Below are 24,493 nucleotides of genomic sequence, written 5' to 3'. Positions count from 1 at the left end.
TACATGCCAATTTGCTCATAACAGCTGCTCATATAACAATGTACTGTATATAGTAATACAGCTGTACATACACTTGTCAATTTGTATATTTGCATTCACTACTTACTTGTATTTTTTTAATATATTTATTATCTGTTTTTTGACCTGTCTCTGTAATGCTATTGCACTGTAGAAGCTCTGTCACGAAAACAAATTCCTTGTATGTGTGAACATACCTGGAAATTAAGCACTTTCTGATTCTGATTCTGATTCTCTGGCTGTGTGTAATCAATGGAACCAGGAGCAGCTGTGTGTGAGAGGTGCATGACTGGATATGTAGTTCTTTAGTGTAGTGTGTGTGTGTAGGTCTTCAGGGATCCGCATGTATACCAGCGATCTGCAAGGATTAGATCGCTGGGGACTGTGACAATTAGCACTCTTGTACGATAAAATTTACTAAATAAATTGCTAAAGAGTTTTATTTTTATAACTTGAATTAGTTGAAAATGTTGGCTCACTCTCTCCATGCCAGATAAATAAGATGATAGATAAATAAGAAGTCATGATGATAAAGAAAGAGCAGAGTTTATGGAATAATCTTAGTTGTGGCTCTTTTTGGATTCTCGGAAGCTATAGAAATGAAAAATGTAAAACAGGAACTATGTTGGGGCCATTGTTTTTGTTATATTTCCACGTTACTTCTGTGTTTTTCCATTATCTTTATTCATTACGGAAAATATAATTTAAATTTGATGGACCCCGGCAGACTAATACATGCCTATGCCGAATTGTCTCCACCGAGCTCTCTTGTTTGTCGGTTGTTGTGAATGCGAGTGTCCTTTTACCTGCTGGACAGGATCATGGGTAATGTCTTATATCACAGGCAGGTGTAGGTAGTGACAGTTAAAGATTATTTCACTCCGCTTCTTCGTCCGAACCCCACATTGTCTCCCCCTTATCTCACTCGGCCAGTCCGTCCTGACAGCGCTTATAGAAGTTGTCACAGTAGCGACAATTAGCCTCGCTGTAATCCCGTAGCTCGTCTGGTCCTGTGGTAACACCACCTGTCAGGACACATAGCCTTTGTTGTGGTGTGAGGGGCTTTTTTTCTAGGTGTCCTGTGCAAGAATGCAGACAGAGTGTTGGAAAATGTTCTCCACAGGGTTATGTCCTTTAGAAATCATTCAATGAAAAAAAGAAGTCAAATAAATACATCAAATGAGTGCATACAAATAAATAAATGAAACAGCTTTTCAAAAAGGATCACGCTCTGCTCTTCTTTCTGACCTTTCGGAGAGTATGTGTCTTTGTATTGCTGTCAGTTGTTGTTATCACATCGACACAAAAGCTATTTGTTGAGGGGCTTTTGAAGGGTAAGGATTAAGTAAGAAATAATGATCAGATACGACAGGTTTACAAAGGATATTGTAGTATTATTATTATTTGTTTGTGCATTTATTTCAAGTTGCATGGTCTTTTTTTCTATAACTGAGTTATCTGTTTGATGTTTTTAGATTTATTGAATAACCACAAAGTAATTGCCGTAAAAGGCACGTTTGTTTAATTTATGTTTTACCCAGTGAGTCAAAGTGGGATTTTGTATAATTTCTCACCACATAAACTCAACAACATGCTGGGTTGTTTGGGTATAATATGAAGCCTAATACAGCAATTTGTTGACTGCAAGAATCAATCAATCAATCAATCAATCAAATATATTGCTAAAACATTCCATATGCCCTCAGTGGCTCCAAAGAACAGTTTTGTGTAGGACTATACATTTAAAAGATCATTAAATATATATATATATATATATATATATATATATATATATATATATATATATATATATATAGATATATAGATATATAGATATATATATAATAGGCTGCAGCAAAATTATGCAAAAAGTATGAGGAAAAATTAATTCATAATTCATAAAAATAAAACATAAAAATAATTCATGAGAAAATGTAATGAACACATTGCAGTGTTGATGTTCTGATATTTCAGTAGTGTAATATGAATATAAAAATAGTAGTAGCTAAATTATAAAATTAAGGACTTGAGTGGATGGTAGAATATTCACTATTAAAGTGTTAGTTCACCCCAAAATGAAAATTTATTTATATATAAAATAATATTTTATTAATTATCAACATCCATGTCATTCCAATCACCTGAGACCTTTCTTTCATCCTCTGAACATATTTTAGATGCAACCCAGGAGCTGTCTTGTCATGCATACTGTATAGAGCAATGACCCAGAGACATTCAAAGTCTAGAACAGGAACTGAAAACATTATCAAAACAACATTCAAGCACTGTATGGCCAATTGTAAAAGCTTACCCTGACCTGTCACAGAAGATAGGTAAACAAAGTCGTTTTTTTTTTTTTTTCCTTTTCTGAACAGACGTGTTCTTTGGAGCTCTGTACGTTTACAGTTGAACCACTGAAGTCATGTGGAATATTTTGCCAATATATTTGGAACCGCTTGTGACATAGAGGATGAGAAAGCTCTCAGATTTCATCTTAAATAGCTTATATTTTCTTAGTCTCAAGGTATTTTAACAACAGGGGGGGGAGTAATTAATTACACAATTTTCATTTTTAGGTGAACTAACTCTCTAACGGGATTTACAATCTTGTTCAACATTAATTCTCCTTGAATTCTGAAAATCTGATTTCCCTCCAACTAGCAGAAAAGCGCAGTGAGTCCTACCGCAGTGTTTCTTTTATTTTGCACCATCCACATGCTTTGCAGTTTAACAAGATGTTCAGTCTCTCCAGATGAAAACCAGCCCCACAGCATGATGCTGTCTCTACAATACTTTAATATTAGAATTTTTTTCCCTTTTCTTCTTTTATGGAGTTGTGGGCAGTGTAAGGTCTGCACCACATCACTTTGAATTTTGGATCAAAAAGCCTTTATTTATGAATTCCTCAATTCTTTCTGAAAAATCTGCTCGAAAGGATCCCTGCAATACAGTTTTTATGATAATCTAGAAAGATGCCTCAGAAGGGTCTTTTCTGAAAAATACAGTCTACATTCGACAGAATTGTAATTTCCAAGAGAAACCGACACATACACACGCACACACACATACAATCACCAGTCACTTTATTAGGTTCACCTTATAGTACCGGGTTGGACCCCATTTTGTCTTCAGAACAGCCTTAATCATACACTGTGGTCATTCTCAGGTAGGCTGTGGCGTTGACACAATGCTCAATTGGTACTAATGGGCCCAAAGTGTGCTATGAAAATATCCCACACACCATTACACCACCTGCCTGAACCATTGATACAAGGCAGGATGGATCCATGCTTTCATGTTGTTGATGCCAAATTCTGACCCTACCATCCGAATGTCACAGCAGAAATCAAGAATCATCAGACCAGGCAGTGTTTATTCAATCTTCTATTGTCCAATTTTGGTGAGCCTGTGCAAATTGTAGCTTCAGATTCCTGTTCTTAGCTGACAGGAGTGGCACCTGGTGTGGTCTTCTACTGCTGTAGCCCATCTGCCTCAAGATTGGACATTGTGCGTTCAGAGATACTCTTCCACATACCATATCACCCTAAAGCCCAAGACCGGATACTCACTGAAGCCAAGCAGGGTTGACCCTGGTCAGTACTTGGATGGGAGACCACATGGGAAAACTAGGTTGCTGTTGGAAGTGGTGGTAGAGAGGCCAGCAGGGGATGCTCAACCTGTGGTCTGTGTGAGTCCTAATGCTCCGGTAAAAGTGAAGGGTACACTATATTGTCAGTGGGCGCCGTCTTTCGGATGAGACATTAAACCGAGGTCCTGACTCTCTGTGGTCATTAAAAATTCCATGGCACTTTTCGTAAAAGAGCAGGGGTGTAACCCCGGTGTCCTGGCCAAAGTTCCTTAATCGGCCCTTACGATCATGGCCTCCCAATCATCCCCATTCACCGAATTGGCTCTATCACTGTCCCTTCACTCCACCAATAGCTGGTGTGTGGTGAGCGCACTGGCGCCGTTGTCCTGTGGTGGCCGTCGCATCATCCAGTTGGATGCTGCACACTGGTGGTGGTGTGGAGAGACAAGGGGTGTGATTGTGAAGCGCTTTGGGTGTATGGCCATACACAATAAATGCACTATATAAATACACATTACATTACATTACATTACATACCTCAGTTGCAACAAGTGAGTTTCTGTTGCTTTTCTATCAGCTCAAACCTGGCCATTCTCCTCTGACCTCTGGCATCAACAAGGCATTTGTGCCCACAGAACTGCCACTCACTTGACATTTTCTCTTTTTTGGACTATTCTCTCTAGACCCTAGAGGTTGTGCGTGAAAATCCAAGTAGATCAGCAGTTTCTGAAATACTTAGACCAGCCCGTCTGGCACCAACAACTATGCCACGCTCAAAGTCACTCAAACCACCTTTCTTCCACATTCTGATGCTCAGTTTGACCTGCAGCAAATCGTCTTGACCATGTCTATATGCCTAAATGCATTGAGTTGATGCACTGTGATTATAAATATGCATTATCGAGCCGTTGGACAGGTGTACCCAATAAAGTGACCAGTGAGTGTAAGTGAACAATGCTTATGATATACTTTGTCTTCGTCAGCAAGATCCACAATAGGGACAAGCTGTCAACAACATTTGCCACTTTATATAAACAAAGCGAAATAAAGAAAATAAAAGCTTCAATTGTAATTCTTTATATATGTACGAAAGTTTTTTGCCAATTCATGTTCCTGTTCTAGAAAATGAGATCATGGTTCTTGGTTTTTATTTATGTACTTTTTTCTATTGTATAAATGTAGGGAGAACAGGGAAAGTTTGACAGAAATTTTGAGGAATCTAACATGAGGAAACGGGCTCGGTTTCGTCCTTTGTAGTTTGAACAGTATTCTTTTCTTTTCCTCTATGCTTGGCTGGTCTCTCACATCCTGGTCAGTACAGCACATCATTAATGCTGGTCTGATTGACAGCTAAACTGACAGCCAAGCTGTTTGGACATTGTGGGTGCAAACCCCTTTTTTCCTCATTTTCCTAAGGAAGACTGACAAGCTCACAAAAGAGACAGGAGGAGGAATGACATGTTCAGATCAGTGTGTACTGTATGTGTGTGTGTGTGCTCTACACATAAGAACTGTTTGTGCTTGAACACTCTTTAATCAGCATTTCCATCCATGTCTTCGCGCAAACCCTCATTTTTGTAGCATCTAGGCAAGACTTTCCCACCCATTCTTGAAGGCATACCAACTCCAACATGTTCTAACTCTTTCTAATCAAACACATCTGATTCAGTTCATCGGCTTATTGGTAAAGACTTTGTGGTCTGAAATGGATGGGTCAGATAAGGGAGGCAACTAAATTGTGTAGTGTTGATGTGTTCAATCCTGCTCCAGGTTTGCAGTGTGCCTTGAAGTTTGCTAGTCTCCTGAAGAGCTTGATAAGTAGTTTCAGGTCTGTTTAATTAGGAAAAGAGCTGAACTCTGCAGGATAGTTGCCCCTCGGCTGTAGGACTGGACACCGGGGTGTCTGCCGCCTTGGACTGTAACACACCAAGCAAATGGTTGGCCAATGTTGGGCCGTCATTGAGCATCTGTCGGCTCAGTTTCTGTGTCACTTTCTGCATTTTTGGCACTAGTTAGATCACCATCGACAGCTTTTTGGCTGAATGAGAAGATACATCAATGAGAGTGACTACTCTCTTTTCAGCTTAGTGGACTAGTGCACAAGAAGAAAAACAAAAGTGACAAAAGCAATGAAGGAAATGGAGCACATAAAGAGCGCTCATTTAATTTTACTTCCTTGTCTGAACATTCTAATATGAGAATGTTAAATCAGCATTTAAGAAAGGAAAACCCAAATGATGATTTATTTATTTATTTATTTATTTATTTATTTATCAGGATCCCCATTTAGCCACTACCAAGGTCCATCAAAGGTCCAAGGTCCATCGAACATAAAAACTAAATTACATTAATACATATCAACAAAGATCAATAAAAAAACATAAAAATCCAAAATTCATACAAAACATTCAGATCAACAATCCACCTAATATTGTGGCATTAAATATTTCTTCAACTATGTTTTTAAACCTCATTTTATTTGTTACAAAGCATGTAATGTCTGATGCTAATCCATTCCATGTTTTGATTGCTCTATACATTACAGTCCATTGCTTTGTATTAGTTTTGGAAACAGGGAGCAAAAATAATTTCTTTTGATGCATGCCTGGTGTTAAAATTATGACTAGCATTACTGTACAAAAGCTGACAGTGCAATACACTTGGAACTCTTGACACAGAAATATCTTATGAAAAAATGTCTTATTTCATAAAATTTCTTATGAAACACAGCAGAGAAACAAATACCCGATCCTTAACCAATAACCAACCTATAGTTTTATGCATTTTCATAATATTAACTTTTCTATTGCAGTGTAAAATAGTCATGCAGCTATAGTGCAGAATAGTCATGCAGCTCTATTCTGGACTAACTGTAATTTATCTAAGTCTTTACTTGATGCACTCGATCATACCACTGGACAGTGATCTAGATAAGAAAGAACAATTGCCTGCACAATTTGAGAGATGCAGTACTGTGGTAAAAATTTTACACATCTCTCAATAATTGATAAACCTCTTCCCATAACTATTACCATTTAATCGATCTGTTTTGACCACTTTAACCTACTATCAAGAAGAACTCCAAGAAGCCTAATTTCCTCTACCTGTCCAATAGGCACACTCATTACAGACAAATTTAACTGTGGTTTACATTTAAATTGAAAATTTGATCCAAACACAATGCTTTTGGTTTTTGTCAAATTTAAAACCATCTTATTATTCTGTACCCGCTTTACCACTAATTGTAACTCCTCATCTAAACCAGCAGATCAGTTTTCAATCGATACTGCTGGTAGATATAATGTTGTATCATCTGCATACATAACTGCCTTTGCATGCTTTAAAACCAAAGGAACATCATTGTTAAGACTATAAAATAACAATGGTCCTAAACAACTTCCTTGAGGCCACATTGCAACTCTTTCACTTCCGAATAACTTCCACATTGCCTCCTACTGGTCAGATAACTTTTAAACCAATGCACAATGCATTATAAGCATGTTAAAGATTCACAGTCCTAGTTCATTTACACTTTTTAAATGTCAAACACAGCTGTTGGTATGCAGTTATTTCCTCTCACACAGACACCCTAGAACAATGCTTGCCTAACATAGTCCTGGAGAACCTTGAACTGTACATTTTATAGAATATGTCTCTCATATGGCATTCTTTAAATCCCAGTAATGGTAACATCTACAAACTGAATATACAGACTCCTTGGGGCTCCAGGACATGGATTGGGAATGGATTGAGGTAAAGGAGCCACACAAAAAAGGATGTATGATGTCATTATTGTATTATGATGTGGTGTTTTCTTGTTTATATATAAAACCAAACTAGAATTCGAGGGTGTGTTACACTGTAAAAAATGCCTGGTCCAACACAATCCCCTCATCTTGTCTAAACACAAATCGATTATGTTAACTTCATGTTTTTTACAATTTTAAGATGATTGTGCATAAAACAATTTAGCTGTCCCTAAAAAAAACTGAAGGGTTGTGTTAATTCAACTCATTCTAAATATGTAGTCTGAACAAGCAGCAAAAATATTATTTGTGTGTAAATTAACTTAACTGTTTTTACAAATTGAAGTGTTTTGAACATAAAACAATAAAGTTATCTAAAAAAAAACATTCAAGAATTGTGTTATTTCAGCTCAATTTAAATGCGTAGTTTGAACAAGCAGAAAAAAAAATATGTTTTGAGTGTACACTGTAAAAAATGCTGGGTTCCACACAATTCCTTCATGTTGGCCCAACACTAAAGGTCTCACACTCAATTCCAGGAGGGCCACAGCTCTGCACAGTTTTGCTCCAATCCTATCAAACACAGCTGATCCAAATAATCAAGGTGTTCAAAAGATTCATAAACACCATCATTAGTTGGATCAGGGTTGGAGCAAAACTGTGTAGAGCTGCGGCCTTCCTGGAATTGTGTTTGAGACCTATGCCCAACACAACACAAATCAATTAAGTTAACTTACTTGTTAATACAAATTTAAGTGGATTAAACATAAAACTATTAAGTTGTTAAGTTCTTGAATTAAATTTGAAATATAGTTTGTTTATGGCTTTATTTCTGCAATTGTACGCTGTTGTCAAAAACTGAACTAAAAACTGAGAAATTCTTAAATTAAAAATCTTAAATTTAAGGTTTGTACAATAACAGACATGTACTTTTTTAAATCAATATTTCAGAAACCGCATTTGTATAGTACCACTATTAAATTCAACAAGTTCTTTGAACATGACTTTTTTAAATGATACATTTTTGAAAATTACCCTGACTTTTTTTTTATATAAATAATAATTTTTAAGGCGTTTTCACACTTATTGATAGGAAAGTGGAGATTAGAGGCAGGAAAGTGTGAGGAGCAGAGATAGGGGAAGGATCGGCAAAGGATCTTAAGCCGGGAATCGAACTCGGGTTGCCGCGAGCACCTCGGTGCTGTGTGTCAACGTACTAACCACTAGGCTATTGGCGCAGACAACTCTTACATTTATATATTAAGTGTATTATATATTAAGTGTAAGTTAAATGTTACATGACTTTCCTGGCAATACATACTGGGGTATGAATTACAAAGGTGCTTGATATAAAAATAAGGGCGCTTTAAAAAGTCCTTGAATCTGCAGTTCATGAAAGTGTGGGAACCCCGTGTATGTCATTTTAGGGATCTGTTATAATGCTGCTCTGTGCAGTCTAATAAAAAGCATAACATGTATAACATCCATCTCTTTATGATAGTAATTGTGAAACAAACATCACTACTTTTTATGCACACATAAGCTTATTTATTTAACAACATACTTTACATGGCATTAGCACATAACAGCTGCACGTATAACATTGTATAAATACATACATACACTTACACTGTACATACACTTGTCAATTTGTATATTTGCATTCACTACTTACTTCTATTAATAAAATGTATTTATTATCTGTTTTTTATCCTAGCTCTGTAATTCTGTTGCACTGTAGAAGCTCTGTCACAAAAACAAATTCCTCATATGTGTGAACATACCTGGCAATAAGCTCTTTCTGATTCTGATCTAACATATTAAAGCATATTTGGCGTTTCCCAGTTTTATACAGAACAAAACAAGAAACCGTGGGTGTATGTTTTCTTTAGCATGGCAAGTCAGAAAATGGACCATGTCGCTAGTTAAAATGGCTTATTTTCTTATTTTAAAATTTGTACATTTTTCAAAAAAATTAGGCTAATGTAAGTACAGTAGGTAATTGAGCAAAATATATAACACTGTTCTAGTGTTTTTATTTTTAATTGTTTTTTATATTTTAAAGAAATATACTATATATATGTATGTATATGTATATTGTTTATTGTGCTTTTAAAATGACTGAGATAAGACTATCAGTTAAATTATTTTTAAATATTTTTTCTCTCTCAAACAAACATTGCATTTCCCCTACCCTCCTCCCTCCAATAGCGTTACGTTATAGCATATTCATTCAACAGTAAAACAGAGTAGGGGCAAGAAGAGGTTGAACTGCATGAATAAGCTTGAAAAGAAGCTCTTTTTTTCCGCTTGTTTCCTTTCCAATGCTAACAAACATCTATCTTGTCAAGCCTGAGGTGACCTCCGCACGATGTTTCAATTTGGGCTCGCTGACAGAGCCATCACTTGCCTCCTTTCTGTCAGGCTCTTCCAGTCCACAACAAATGCAGCTAAATAATGCAACATGCCCTTGAGTTTACACGCGCTCACAAAACTTTGATCATCCTTTTAAACAAACGAGTGCCCAAAGCCAAAACATCTGATGCGTTGTCAACTTTGGGAAGTAATATATACAGTAAAAGGACAAATTATTGCTGATAAGAGTGAGGGAGCGAGAAAGAGGTAGACGATGAAATATGTGTAAGAGAATTGAGGCTATAGGAGAAGGTGAAGGTGTATCCTATGTCTGTGCTGAAGTTTGAAAACTATAACACTGGTACATTCGAGACTGAAATTGCAGTATTGAATTACTAATGAAAAGGGTTTTGGGTTCAGTCTTAGGCTAAAAGAATTGTAGAATTGTATGTACTGCTAGCACTTGCTACATTAGACATCATTATACTTTACATTAAAAAGAGCATTACCCTCTTTGTGTTCCCACAATTTAATTATAAAGGGAATGCCTTTCACTTGTGTTATATGGTACTTGTAATTTCACTGTAAAATGGAACCCATGCAATATATGCAACCAAGTTATTTAGTTAAACTGACATCAAATCGAAATTGACCATATTTGTTTTCTTACTGTACATTTATGGTGGTATTTGGTGAAAGTTATTAGGAATAATGTAGTTTTCCAGTTAGTTAAGTTGACATAAAATCCAAATGGACCAATGTTTTCCTTTATTACATTTTTCTGGTATAAGTGAATGGTGTTGGTGGTATTGAATGGTATTATATCATAGTATTATATAATGGTATTGGTCTGGTATTGGGGAATCTTATTGCAACTAATTTTATTTTCTCACATCATCATTTTGCCATGTACGATGTGATCCTGGATTAATATATATGTTGATCCTGGAGCATCATTTTTGTTTGAAATATGTAATCCAGACCTATTCCCTACGCCTATACCCAACCATAACTGTAAATTATTCCCAAAATCAGAGGGGAGAAATAATTGGATAACAATAATGTAGTAGTGCAACAGTAAGCCTAAACATACCAGAAATGTTTAACATATCCCTTAATTCTGATTGGCTGATTGGAATCGTGTTCCAGGATCAACATAGATGTTGATCCAGAAACATGTCCTACTTGGTGAAATCGGGTTAGGGTGTCATTTTCCAATTTGATTTGACTCTTTTATAATCTAAGTGAGCTTTAAGTCTTTCAAATTTTAAGTTGTTTTATTTTCACACTCTTGTGCATAGAAGAAAACAGAACGGTGTTGCCAGAACAAAACATTGTTGCCAACTATTTTCAATGAAAAGGCGCTAAGCTCTGCCTGAAAAGTCACTAAATGTTGCTTGATTATGTCATACGTCAATTTGCATATTACTGACATCATCACGTCCAACTGTTTCCGTTTAACAGCCTATGGTTAATGAAGGGGTATTTATATTTGCACTACGCTTTATATATGCATGTCAGTTTAACTACATTTATTGCTCTTTAAAAACAGTATATCAGTACAGATGTGTAGTGAATTTGCAGTAATCTCTCAGACATAATTTCAGACAAGTTCCAAAACTGTCACTAAAATATCTGTAATTATGAATAAAAAAAGAATAGAGGGCTGACCTGCTCTCAGGCTGCAGGTGGGAGAGACTGCTGTCCTAGGACTAGGCTGCCTGTGAGTGCTCTGAGGTGGGGGAGGGTCTGACGGCATCACCCCTAGCTTGTTGAGAAGAGTAGGAATTGTACAGTATAGACACATGAGAGTCTATAAAAATCTCCAGTAACACCAAAAAAAAAAGTCGCTAGATTTGACTTTAGTCACTGTTTTGAAAAGTTGTCACTAAGGGTCTGAAAAGTCACTAAGACCCAATCCCAATTCTACCCCTTAGCCCTTCCCCTTACCCCTACCTCTCATTTTGCACATTCACGTGAAGGGGTTAAGAGTTTGAAGGCATAGGGCTAAGGGGAAGTGGTAGATACCCCTTCGAATTGAGATTTTTCAGGACCACACTCCAAACCAAAGGGTACAAAAATTTCCCAGAATACACCAGCTACAGCGGCAGCATAGCTGCACTCGGAAGTAAGGAGATCCACAAATTATTATTTTTTTGTCATTATTCCGAATCTTTATAACAAACAATCAAATGTTTTAATACATTCATAACAGAGTTCATGTTTTACTGTTATTCTTAAAAAAAAAATACAAAAATAAAAACAGCTAAATTTTGCTATCTATAATATCTATTGGGCCTAAATATATCGACAAAGTTGCTAAATTGTCAACACTGGCTAGCATAACACCTGTAGAATCATGCTGTTTCTAATATAATGATGGAATGATTAGTAGAAATTGAGGTCCAATTTTATGTCTCTTAATGTGAGAGAAAATTCTCACTTTCTGATTTCTAGCTAATGTTACATGTTCAAAAGCCTCTTCAGTATTGGGCAAATCTTAATTATGTGTGACACATTGAAAAATATGTATTTTAACATTTTAATTTTTAAAATAGTTTTTCAATCTTATTTACGTGAAACCGATGAACAGCTAATACTTGCTTTTGTCTAATGAGCTAGACACTAATGTGTTTATCATCTGAAAAATGTTCCAATAGTAAGTGAAATTATAAAGCTGTTTAGAATAAAATCTCATATTGTAGCCAAAATTCTAGAGGTGCATAACATCAATAATTTAGAGTCAAGCCGTTTCTGTCCTACAATTACGTAGGTATGGGACGATAAACAGTTTGAAGGTATACCGCGGTTTGGAAAAGTCAAGGTTTTAAAAGCGCAAAAATTGTCTTTTATACCATTCCTAAGGTAGATGTAAGCTTTTTTCCATGTTTTTATTATTTTTTTTAGGACAACAGTATCTCCAGCAGAAAATTTATCCAAAGAGACCTTTTTTCAAGTTGTAAAGAAATGTGTGTTTTTAAAACTAATGAAGACAGCAGAAGTCATGATTAGTTATTTAATCTGACATGTTTACTCTTCCACAATATTTAAAATGTTTCTCAAAATAAAATTGTGTTCAAAGAGGAATATTATTTATTTATTTATAAAAAATTTTACCCAGTCATTTAAAAAGAACCAAGAGTTTTTAGAGCAGTAATCACAATACGGTAAAACCGTGATGTTATTATCCAAGGTTATCATACTGTCATAGTCTTATACCAGCCTATACTGGCCTATGCCTACCTACAAAGTACTGCAACAAATTCAGCAAAAATGACATAGTTGTACTTTTAATTTAGACAATTTTTCAATTACAGAAAAACAACATTGCGGCTAACTATTTCAAATTGTTCCCTTGTGCAGAGGGCAATTTTTTGGGCTACAGAGCTGCTATGAATGGATAACTTTCCTAATATAAACTCCTGCCCTGAGATTGCATTGAACTCTTCGGGTACTGCCTGGTATTTCCTTTGGCCATAACTGTGTTTTTGTCAACAAGCAATCTTTATGGTGACATTTACAGAATGTCTTTCTGCGACTGTAAACAAAACAGAAATAGGCTGTTGCCTTTTGCAGTTACAGATCAGCTCAGCTTCCTAACCTGACCTGAAGTCGCTGTTCATACATCTCTTTTTTTTTTTTTTTTTGTCTTGTGAAGGACAAGTTGTTATGATAGCCAATGTTCTATTCTACATTCTTGGCTGGGAGAATTAAGTGCGGTGTTTACAAGCTTATGAACTGTAAATGTTTGGAATTAAGATTTTTTTTTAGCTCAATTACTTTTTTCTTACTCTGTCTTATTTGCTCTTTTTTTTTTAGAACATGTTGGCAGAGAAGGTGGAGCAGATGATGGAGTGGAGTTCCCGGCGTTCTGTGATCCGTATGAATGGGGATAAATTTCGCCGCTTCGTCAAAGCTCCACCTCGAAACTATTCGGTCATCGTGATGTTCACTGCATTACAACCCCAGAGACAATGTTCTGTCTGCAGGTGAGACACGCACATTCATCTTGTAGTGTCCGTCCACAGGTTTGAAGCTGTATTTACTAAAGTAAACTGATCATACCGCGTGTAAACACTGTTATAGATAAAGATTTCATCTGCCCTAGATCACCACCGGAAAACCTTCTACATCTGTCTATTCCCAAGCAGCCTCCACCCCAGACATCGTTCCCATTTATTTATCCCACGACAGCTACTTAGCCTCCATCTACTCACCTCACATCCATCTCTCTCCTCATTATCCTTCAATCGCAGAGTAAAATGAGTCTGTGCTCGTACAGTCGTCTTCCTCAGCTGAATATCAAGCCTTTAGAGAGTGAAGCAATCCCACCAGACCTATTCCGAATTCTCAGACACCATCCAGCAGCTTCATTGAATAAAGATAACGGACTGGAACAGTCATGTGTGCTACCAAAATAGAGGAAGTTAATTTAAAGCAGATCGACCTTTAAACGGCCAGTCACCCTATCGCATTGACATGACCCCTAATGCTTTTTTAATTATCTGCTGTCGGCTCAAATCGCATGTTTATGTATATTCTCCTTTTTTTCTTCTTCTTATTTGCCCTCCATATCTGTCCCTGTCTTTCTCACACCTAATTAATAGTTTTCTTTCTCCCTCCATTATTGTGTGGTGAATACTACTGTAGGTGTGACTAGCAATCGACTACAAGTTCTGTATCTTTGGCTGTTTGCATGGTGAAAGCTTTCCTTAATGGTGTCATATACTGCATTGATTCAATAAAAGTAAATCTATGCCACATGCCTACTATGTAGATAAGTTCAGAACATATACAGAAATTGATATTTATGCTCATTTATTACTCTATATAATTACCCCCAAATTCAGAAGGTCCTTATTGACCATATTTTGAATCGTTGTGAATATTAATGAGCTCTACTCTGATGTAGCTCTCAATACTTGCATCAGAGGATGATGCCTTGTTAAATATTTTTAACTTAAGCGGTGGAGAGGATCATTTTAGCTAGGAGTGAGTGAGCTATCTAATATAAGCCATCAGAGTAACCATTTTTGCTTCTGAGTTATTTTGTTAATAAAATATATGCTATAATATAATTAAACTTGACAAAATTTCAACCTCTGCATAAATGGATGATATTTAATAAAGTTTATTACCTTTTTTCTTTAGAAAAATGACTGTAAGAGCTGAGTGATTTGATACCATGCTTAAACATGCATTTTATACAAAGTACACACTTATATGCAGCAGCCTACGTGTTGTTTGCCTCTATACAAGCATACATGGCACATTTCACAATAAACATTAAATAAAAACGTTACAATTAAAGGTACCCCATGCCTCTTTGTGGTGGTACTGAATAAATTTATAATACATATCACACTTTTTTTTGCTTTCTGACGAAATGTATACCCATGGGTCATGGAGTTGTTGATTAGCAATGTATAGAAAACAATCTGGTGCGGCTGGCTTTGGCTTTATTTGAAGTGACTCTGCTGCATTTGTCGTTTACAAAAGTCCCACATATCTAGTAAGTTTAATATAAACTAATAGAAACTTTAAAAATAAGGGAGGAAAATGATCATGGAATGTGCATGTTAAATATCCCATGAGCAACATATTAGTGTGTTTTGGCTGCCGAATTTCTAAAGACCCATCTGCTCATGTTGCTTTCACTCCTGCAAAATTTACATGAGAATGAGGAAACTATGTTTTTTGAGGGTCAAAAAATTTTTGTTTGCACTTTTTCAAACTACTTATTTAAAATAAGCTGAAACAACACAATTCTTTTTTTTTTTTTTTTGGGACAACCTAATTGTTTTGTTCGATCCACTTAAACTTAATGAAACTAATAAGTTAACTTAATTCTTTCTTGTTTTCCCAACACAAATTGATTGTGTGGAACCCAGCATTTTTTACTGGGTATAGCCATTTCCATGTACTGAACGCTTATTATTCAAGTATGCCTACACTGTAAAATGTGAAAACTTAAACATATTACTTCGACTTGTTACAATTAAAGCAATTAAGTTTGACAAACTTAATTTATGACAGTTTTCAGTAATAATTTAATTTAGTTCTTTTAGGTGTAACAAGTTTTAGTAATTTATTTAAGAAAACAAGAATGGAACAGTACATATAGTACAGTACAAATCATTAAATATAATATTGTTAATGTAATAATAATAATAGTAAAAATATTTTCATTATCGTACAAATAATTCCCTTCCCATGTTAATATAAAAGTAATACTTTAATGTTTTGTGGCAAATACAAGTATTTCGCCTTATTGATACGAAACAATCCTTAAACTTGCCATAAATAAATTAATAAAACCTGTTACACCTAAACTAACAAACTTAATTTATTACTGAAAACTATTAAAAATTAAGTTTGTCAAACTTTATTTATTTAACTGTAACAAGTCAAAGTAATTTGTTAAAGTTTCCACTTTTTAAAGTGTAGGTAAACCCAGATTTTTTTTTATAGGGCACTTTTAAAAGATTTGCTGCTAAATGTTTTCTACATCATTATTGCAGACTATTCATACTCTCATTATTAAAATTCATTTGTAATAATGCAACTTTGAGTAGTGTGTTGGATTTATAGTTTTTATAATGATTTGGCCTTTTAACCTTCTTTACGGATGTTACATAGATTACAGTACAATACATTGATTGCATATATTGTAAAGGTGGGAAGGATGAAACACAAGTTCATGTGAAAATGTGAAATAAATTCACATGTAATAAACATATCAGTTTCTGTGAGTTTTAATATGCAAGTTCCTTATTAATGCAGATTTTCATTTGCCATTTTCCCGGGAGTCTTCCGTAATTCACACTCATCTCCCACCACCCTCCCATTTTGTTATTTCTCCCAGAAAACTCCCGCAATGCATCCCCCCCCACCCCCCCCGGTTCTCTTCTTTTTGGTACAGTCTCCAACAACAGTCCTGGTCGTCATCTTTCATATAGTATCTCATCCCCGCCGCCCGAAAACCAGTCCATGGTAGCTTACAGTTACTAACACCACAAACACCCTTGGTTCTCAGATACTCCCTGTACCCCAAACACTTATTACTCAGACAGAATTAAACAAAATAATATCTAGATATATAGTTAAGGACATGCTTCCGTTGTCTCTCACATTGTCCCACAACAACATTAAAATAGTGTAGATTATAGTACAATGTTTTATATTTAATTTATACTTAATTGACAAATTAGATTTTTTTTTTATAGTAACGCAGTACTTACTTTCCCTCGTAATTAGTTACTTTTATAATTATGTAATTCAGTTACTAACTCTATTTGTGAGAAGTAACAAGTAACTATAACTAGTTACTCTTTTAAAGGAATGTGCCCAACACTGGTCATACCACAACCTTTTAGTTTAATTGAAAACATAAATATAAAGCAGCAGCATTGTAGGAAAGAGATGTGCGCTTTCGTTTTTATTTTTTACATTTAGCAAAACATGAGGTCACTTCACAAATACTGCAGTGTGAGAATAAAATTTGCATTCTCAAAGTCCACTGCGAAGAATGCTGATTGAACAAAATGTTGCAAATTTTTTTTTTTCAAATATTAATTATTCAGTAGTGTGAGGCACTATATTTTCTTAATTCTCTTTAAAAATAATGCAGTAACCCCATATGCTGTGTACTAGTTTTTTGACTCCATTGACTTGCATGCCTGCATTTTGTCCAAGGCTCCTTAAAAGTTTTACATTTTCTTTTCAGAACTAAAAAGTTAAAATGTCGCTTAATATCTTAAAAATATTGGGAAACATTCGTAAATTTTTTTTGTGGAGGATATGAAATTTCACACTATAAGGGGTCTTTGAGGTAAGGATGCAGTGCAGCATGTAAATTGCATGCCTTTTTGTTTAATATAAGTATTCCAATATTTCGTTCTGTTCATTTTAATAAATCATTCCAGAAGTCAGTGATGTGCGTATTATCTCCTCCTCAAAGGTGTTCATGAAATGCCATTTTACCGTAGTCCCAAAGGACTTTGCTCTCTAGAGCACATTTGACTGCTGTAAAGTCTCAATGACAGATCACTTAACTTCAGCTCGGCTCTTGCTTTTTTGAAAACGGACACTCAGCAAAACATGAAACATTAATGTGTATAATCATGCATATTTAAACGTGTTTGTTTTTACCACCTGCAGAGTGCCCTGCTTTTATTGCTGTTTATGGATGCATTTAGTTTATTGATGCATGTAACAAGTCTTTAAACTGGATGCCTTCAATCTGTACAATGCGTGTTTCTTTAGCGCTATTTAGAAGAAATTTGTCTCCTGAATCATTTTTGCATATAGTTATTAACACGGGACATCTGTCACTTCATTAAAGAGCCAGAGGTGATTGGGAATCCTAGTAGTCATAATAGTGAGAGTGTCTGCTACTTTATCTGAATTTTCTTGTCACAGAAGATATTGATATGGACAACCCAGGCTCATAAAAATGGGTGCATGTGGCAACATTTTTGCAAAAATATGACATTACTTTGCTTCTTACATGTTTCTCAGCAGTTAAAATGTTCTGCTATTGGAGTTCAAAGGTATATTCAGTTTTCTTACAAGCATACATGTCTCAATTGCAGCTTTGTGTGTGTGTTACAGCAGTGTAAATCACTAATACTATAGTGAAATATAATTAATTTTGGGTATTTATAAAGGCAATATTTGGTCGCAGTAATCGTATTTTCTCCAGGACGTGTAGATTTGACTCCAATTATCAATTTTGCAGCCTATGTGTTATGCTAGATGAAAAGTTAGTCGTTATCCATCTTTTAACTTATTTACTTAGCGTATTTATATTGTTGTTTGTTCAATATCATTGTTTAATAAATGACAGGAAATAAAATGCAGAAATATTTCATAAAATAAAAACATTAAAAATTGCCTTATGAACCACAACGTTAGGTAGTGATTGGCAGTTGATGTTACATTGTTCCACCATTAGATGGTGACCAAGACTATATAATGTAAGTTCAAGCTTTAAGAGTGCAAAGACATTTCTCAACAGATATTTTAAACTACTGCTATACAAAGCAATGTAAAACATGTACTGTTGTGAACTGTATTTGAATTCGAGGTTTTTTAATTATTCACTTTCGCAAATTGGTGAATTTTTTTTTCCTCGACCCTGCCGCCACTGGGTTGCATGGTTCGGGATCTGTAAAGCTGCGCATCGATGGATTGCTCTTCAGTGTTTGGACTCTCAGTAGTGATTATTAACCACACTGAACTGAACTGAACTTAAACTCTGAAAACTGAACACTGTTTCAATTTACTTTGATCTTCTATGTGAAACTGCTTTGACACAATCTACATTGTAAAAGCGCTATACAAATAAAGGTGAATTTAATTAAATTGAAGTATTGAATGAAGTAATTCAGAGACTATTAGACCTGCTCACACCTGCAGCTTATCCACAATGGACGTCCAGTGTTCTCCAGCCTCCAGCACCTAGACTGCGGCTTTGCACAAGTTTGGCCAGAGGAGAAATAGTCATGCACAACTGAGCCTGGTTTCGCTTGAGGTTCTTTTTCCCTTCACTTTTGTAAATTGGTGAAGTTTTGTTCCACGCCACTGGCTTGCTTGGTTTGGAACCTGTGGAGCTGCGCATTGATGGATTTGCTCCTCAGTGTTTGGACTTTCAGCAGTGAAAATTAAGCCAGACTGAACTGAACTACAGTAAACTGAAATTCAACTCCGAAAACTGGATTGACACAGTTTCAATTTACCAGAACTTTTATGTTAGGCTGCTTTGACACAGTCTACATTGTAAAAGTGGTATATATAAACATGAATTGAATTGAAGTATAGTTTTAAAGTTTGATTCAAACCAAACATGGAAAAAATATTTAAAGTCAATGCAAATGCACAAATAGTGGCTGATTATTGGCCCATGGTCTGAATGATGCAGAATGCACAACATGTTTGCTTTTAATAACGTGTACTGCACAACTTAGCGTGTACTCACACTTGGCTATCCGAATTGTGTCTGTGTCTTGACCCCTATTTCCCGGTTCGTTTGACAAGTGTGAGTGCTCCGAATCGGGCCCTGATCCGGTTCAGTTGGCTGGCCCCAGGTTGGAAGAGTTGTGCCAGAGCGTGGTTCGGTTCGGCTTTGGTGCGGTACGCTTATGGCCTGTTTCCACTGAGTGATAGGGTACGGTACGTTTCGGTATGCTTTTATGGCCGTTTCCACTGTCAAAAGGCGTACCGAATCGTACCGTATCACTTTTTCGGCACCCTTTCGAAAGGGTACCAAAACACAAGAAAAGGGTACCAAAAGGCGGAACTAGACGCGCAGCTGAATGCTATTGGTTTACAGAGATGCGTCATTCGCTCACGCAATGGAAACAATGGAACCGCCATGTTTTAAATACAAAGCGAGTAATTACAGCAAAATTATATATACATATAATTACAAGCCATGGTCGACCTGGGCTCAAACAAACCTTGTCGTCGTCTTGATGAACAGCGACAAAGCTAAAAAGAAGAGCAGATTTTACCCTGTGGCCCATAGTTTTTTATAAGCCAGTCTGAAGCGAGAGCGGTTTTGCTTTCTTGCTTGCGCTCGCTGCACATCTATATTTGAAATAACAATCTTCTTGAGCTGATGATAATATCGTCCGCTTGATTAATGACGTGCTTTTGAAACCCGATCCTGTCAGAAACTGACAAACACGAGAGTGACACGTGAAGAAACAAAGGCTTTATTTATTTTATATAATTACAGACGTTACAGTAGGCTATTTCGCACTGTCATTGATCTGCAGTTATAATCAAATCATGTTCATAGAAAAGTTAGTAATAAAAATGTATACAGAAGTATTTGTGTGTAAAGCATCTGTTTTGAGAGAAGTGCTTCTCATATGATATGTGAGCGACCTGTACAGCTTTACTGTAGACATTTTCTCGAGCGAAAATGACGTTGACTAAAACTTTCTGTCATACACCACACCCACCAAATGAGTACCATTGGTACCCTTTTATCAGTGGAAACGCAAGCCTGATAAAGATGACCTGTACTGTACCGTACTGTACCAGTCAATAGAAACGAGCCATTATAGTGTGAGTACAAAGCGTGCCTAAGCTTTAAAATTAAGACCTGATGTCACCCGAAAGAGACTATTTCATATGAATTTATTAATCATTCTTACTTTTCAATGAACGCTAACTGTCATCGTTTATTAAAGATGCAAACCCCCCGCTGCACGACAGCTGCCACCTTCAGCAAACCTTCTAATACGTGCAGCACGATGACTTTCATAAACATTTATGAGCGTTAAAGTGGTGGATCTGTTTAGCAAAAGATTTGACTGTGTCACTGCATATCAAACCACTTAAAATAGTACAAAGCAATATAATTAAAACATTCTCTATTGTATGGAGCTAGATCGCTGTTCTGTTGAACTAAACAGACGCATCATTGATAATGTAAGCATGCTCAGAAACGGAAGGCAAAAAATGCAGTGAGTGTAGACCGAGGGTGAGAGGGAAGGGACAATTGTGCCCTTAAAGTACACCCTTAGTACAAAAAACCTGAGTAGAGGTTATTTGAGGTGAAAAACATTCAGTAAGTTCACCAAGTTTTTGAATTAGCAAATACTTTTGATGTAAATATTTGGCGGAAGAAAGTAGTTCCTTACACATACGGGTTTTTGAGACGTTCTGTGGATGATTTTATTTTTTAATTTATATATTTATGCCTTCAAACTTGTATAGACACAATATCCTACTCATAGCACTGCTATATGAACGTATATCGAAAAATGAAATTAAAAAAACATGTTTATACATCATAAAAACTATTATGAATGTATATCGAAATGAATGTATATCTAAAAATGAAATAATTTTTTTTACATAAAAAATATTATTAGAAATTGTAATATACAGTTGAAGTCAGAATTATTACCCCCCCCCTAGAACAAACCATCATTATATATGCCTAATTACCCTATCCTGCCTAGTTAACCTAATTAACCTAGTTAATCCTTTAAATGTGACTTTAAGCTGTATAGAAGGGTCTTGAAAAACAACTAGTAAAATATTATTTATTGTCATCATGGAAAAGATAAAATAAATCAGTTATTAGAAATGAGTTATTAAACCTATTATACTTAGAAATGTGTTGAAAAAAAAACTTGGAGAAAAAAATTGGGAAATTTGGGAAATTGGGAAAAAATAAACATGGAGGGATAATAATTCAGGGGCTAATAATTCTTATATTATATATAATATATTATCACATTCTCTAAAATATTTGTTTGTATTGTGAGCCTATGGGAAGAAGCTTATTAGCAGTGTGTGAAATTTAGATTCATTTGTGTTTTGTCTGTGCCAGTATATTGTGGAAACAGAGCTCTTTGAAGTGAAGACAGTGCTTTTCATCAAACCTCATCAATGTTTAAATTTCTTTTATTTGTTTATATATTTAAGTTGAACATCACAGGAATAATGCTTTGGAACTGGCAGATGGACATCTTTGTTGTGTCTGTGGAAGGACAGATACCTAATTAGCAGCCTTGTCTCATTTTTCCCCTCTCATTGTCTTTATGCTGTCCACCCAGTGTGGAATAAACACCAATCACTGTAATAAGTAACAGTGAGATGACACTCCTGTAATGAAGTCCTTCTTGTTGGCTTCTTTTTGTTTGCTGGCTTTCTGTTAATGAGTAATCTTTCACTCTCTCTGTCTGTCTTTCTGCTTATGAAAATGTCTCTCTCTTTCTCTCTCACAGGCAAGCTAATGAGGAATATCAGGTGCTGGCGAACTCGTGGCGGTACTCTTCAGCCTTCTCTAACAAACTGTTCTTCACAGTTGTGGATTATGATGAGGGAGCTGATGTCTTTCAACAGGTGAAAATACAGCTTTTACATCTTAATCTCGCATTTGCATGGATTTCATCAGCAATTTGTTTTTTGTAGAGGCTGCTGCAAAGGCAAGATCTGCAAATAACAGAGACTTTATATTGTTGTTAAGTGAACCAAACCAAATCCTTCTTAAGCTCAACTGCAGCTACAGTATGTTGTTAGATGCTGTTTACAGACAGCCAATGAGTATACACAATTTTCAACACAGGCTCATTCTGAAAACGTACCTCTACAGACGTTTCTGGAGACCGTGAACTATGTCCCGGCGGCACGTTTTTCTGCAGTTTTTGTTTTCGCGAACACACCAGAGGCCGCTGTGTATTTTTTGGATTCTGTTTTTGTCTTACCTGCTTTCTGGAACCCCGTCTTCATGGTCAACTCCTCTCTGCGTCTCAAGTCCGCCGACGTACGTGGCGCGCTAATGGGACAAACTGGTTGCAACTGGAATGCCGTCCATACGGAGGTAATCGGTCAGCTGGTAAGCGCGAAAAGGAACGGCGTCACACCGCCCCGTAGTGTTCGTTTTAAAAAAATGAAATTCAGCCATGCGTACCTCCGACTACGTAATTCGCTGTCTCCAGAAACGTCTGTAGGGCTACGTTTTCACAATGAGCCTGTGTTGACAACTTTAGTTAGAACTAAACTTGGAAATATTGAGAACAATTTTCAGGATGTTTAAAATGACTGAAAAATAATGTAGACCTTTTATAAATGTTTCATCAATCTCTACATGAAGATTATATGCAAAACAAAAATGGAAATAATTAACATTTTTAATTATGCTCAAAGCACTAAAAATTATAGTACTTATGAGTTACAAGTTGCTCTTTATGACTGAAAAAAGAGCAAAAGATGTGGTGACCTTGTTCATTGTAATTAATTTATAATAATCTTGTAAAATGGGTTCGTTATTGAAAAAAAAATATTAATTAAATTTCAGAAAAGACAAGTGTTCCTGATTACTTTGCTCTTTTCTTCTGACTGTGCAGATCTGATCTTCCGCACGCATGCTCAGATGGTTTCAACTTCTAATTTGTCAGAGTCTGACAACTTCAGGAATTACATTTTAAAAAGCAGCAAGAACAATCAAATGGAAAATAGCTCCCCGTCTATTTTCCATGTAATGAAATGTCACACTTCCCAGAAGTAAATTATAGAGAAGAAAATCTTTATGACACAGAACATGCACATTAATTTAACACAAGCTTGATACATAGCTATTCTGCTGCAATTTGCACATTGAAAAGTTGGCGTTTATAAAGGAAGCACAGTTCTTGCATCAATAGATGCCTGCAATGCTTTATAGGGTAATAGTTATCAATTAGGTAGATTATCAGCATTCTTGTATTTATATATTTGTTGTTGCTTTATTGATGGAATGCCCACATTTGACAAAATTCCTAATTTTGAATAAAACTGCAAAACTTAACTATGAGTTGCAAATGTATGCAGTGAATTATATAAGAGTAGAGTTATATTAAACGAGTGGCTGTTGCAAAAGACTCTTGGTTTCTTGATTCTCTCTTTTTTTTGTTTTGTTTTGATAAAAATAAAAAGTATTTTTAATCCATGAAGAAACTGGAGTATGTGGTATATTTGTATATTTTAAAATGTTGAAATCTAATCTTTTATTCAACTCTGGGAGGTCTTGCCATACCCCCTTTTACCCATATTCAAAATGAGGTCTGAAATAATTGCTAAAGTGTTCAACAGCCTAACCATTCAGTTCACCCTCACCAAAGCCATTTCTTGGAGGACATGTGGGTTAATGTTGATTTGATGTGTTTTCATCCAGTGCATGGGGACAGCAGTATTAGTCAGTCCATTAGTATGCTAATAAACAGATGTGTGTTAGAGGTGCTGGTTAATAACGCTCCCCAGTGGTTTTTAAGAGACTATTTCA

At 35.8% G+C, this 24,493-nt stretch overlaps 1 protein-coding gene across 1 annotated transcript in view; it reads left to right on the top strand.

Annotated features, from left to right (window-relative positions):
* The window catches only part of tusc3 (tumor suppressor candidate 3), a 141,756-nt gene that overhangs the window by 37,628 nt on the left and 79,635 nt on the right, over positions 1-24,493 (top strand). Inside the window, exons 2-3 of the mRNA XM_056446998.1 lie at positions 13,528-13,697; positions 22,458-22,575. Of these exons, the coding sequence (XP_056302973.1) occupies positions 13,528-13,697; positions 22,458-22,575 (288 nt within the window). The remainder of the gene's footprint in view (positions 1-13,527; positions 13,698-22,457; positions 22,576-24,493) is intronic.

Source organism: Danio aesculapii, chromosome 1 (assembly GCF_903798145.1).
Source record: "Danio aesculapii chromosome 1, fDanAes4.1, whole genome shotgun sequence".
NCBI lineage: Eukaryota > Metazoa > Chordata > Actinopteri > Cypriniformes > Danionidae > Danio > Danio aesculapii.
The sequence above is the reverse complement of the archived record's forward strand: the minus strand, read 5'-3'. Positions and strand labels throughout refer to the sequence as shown.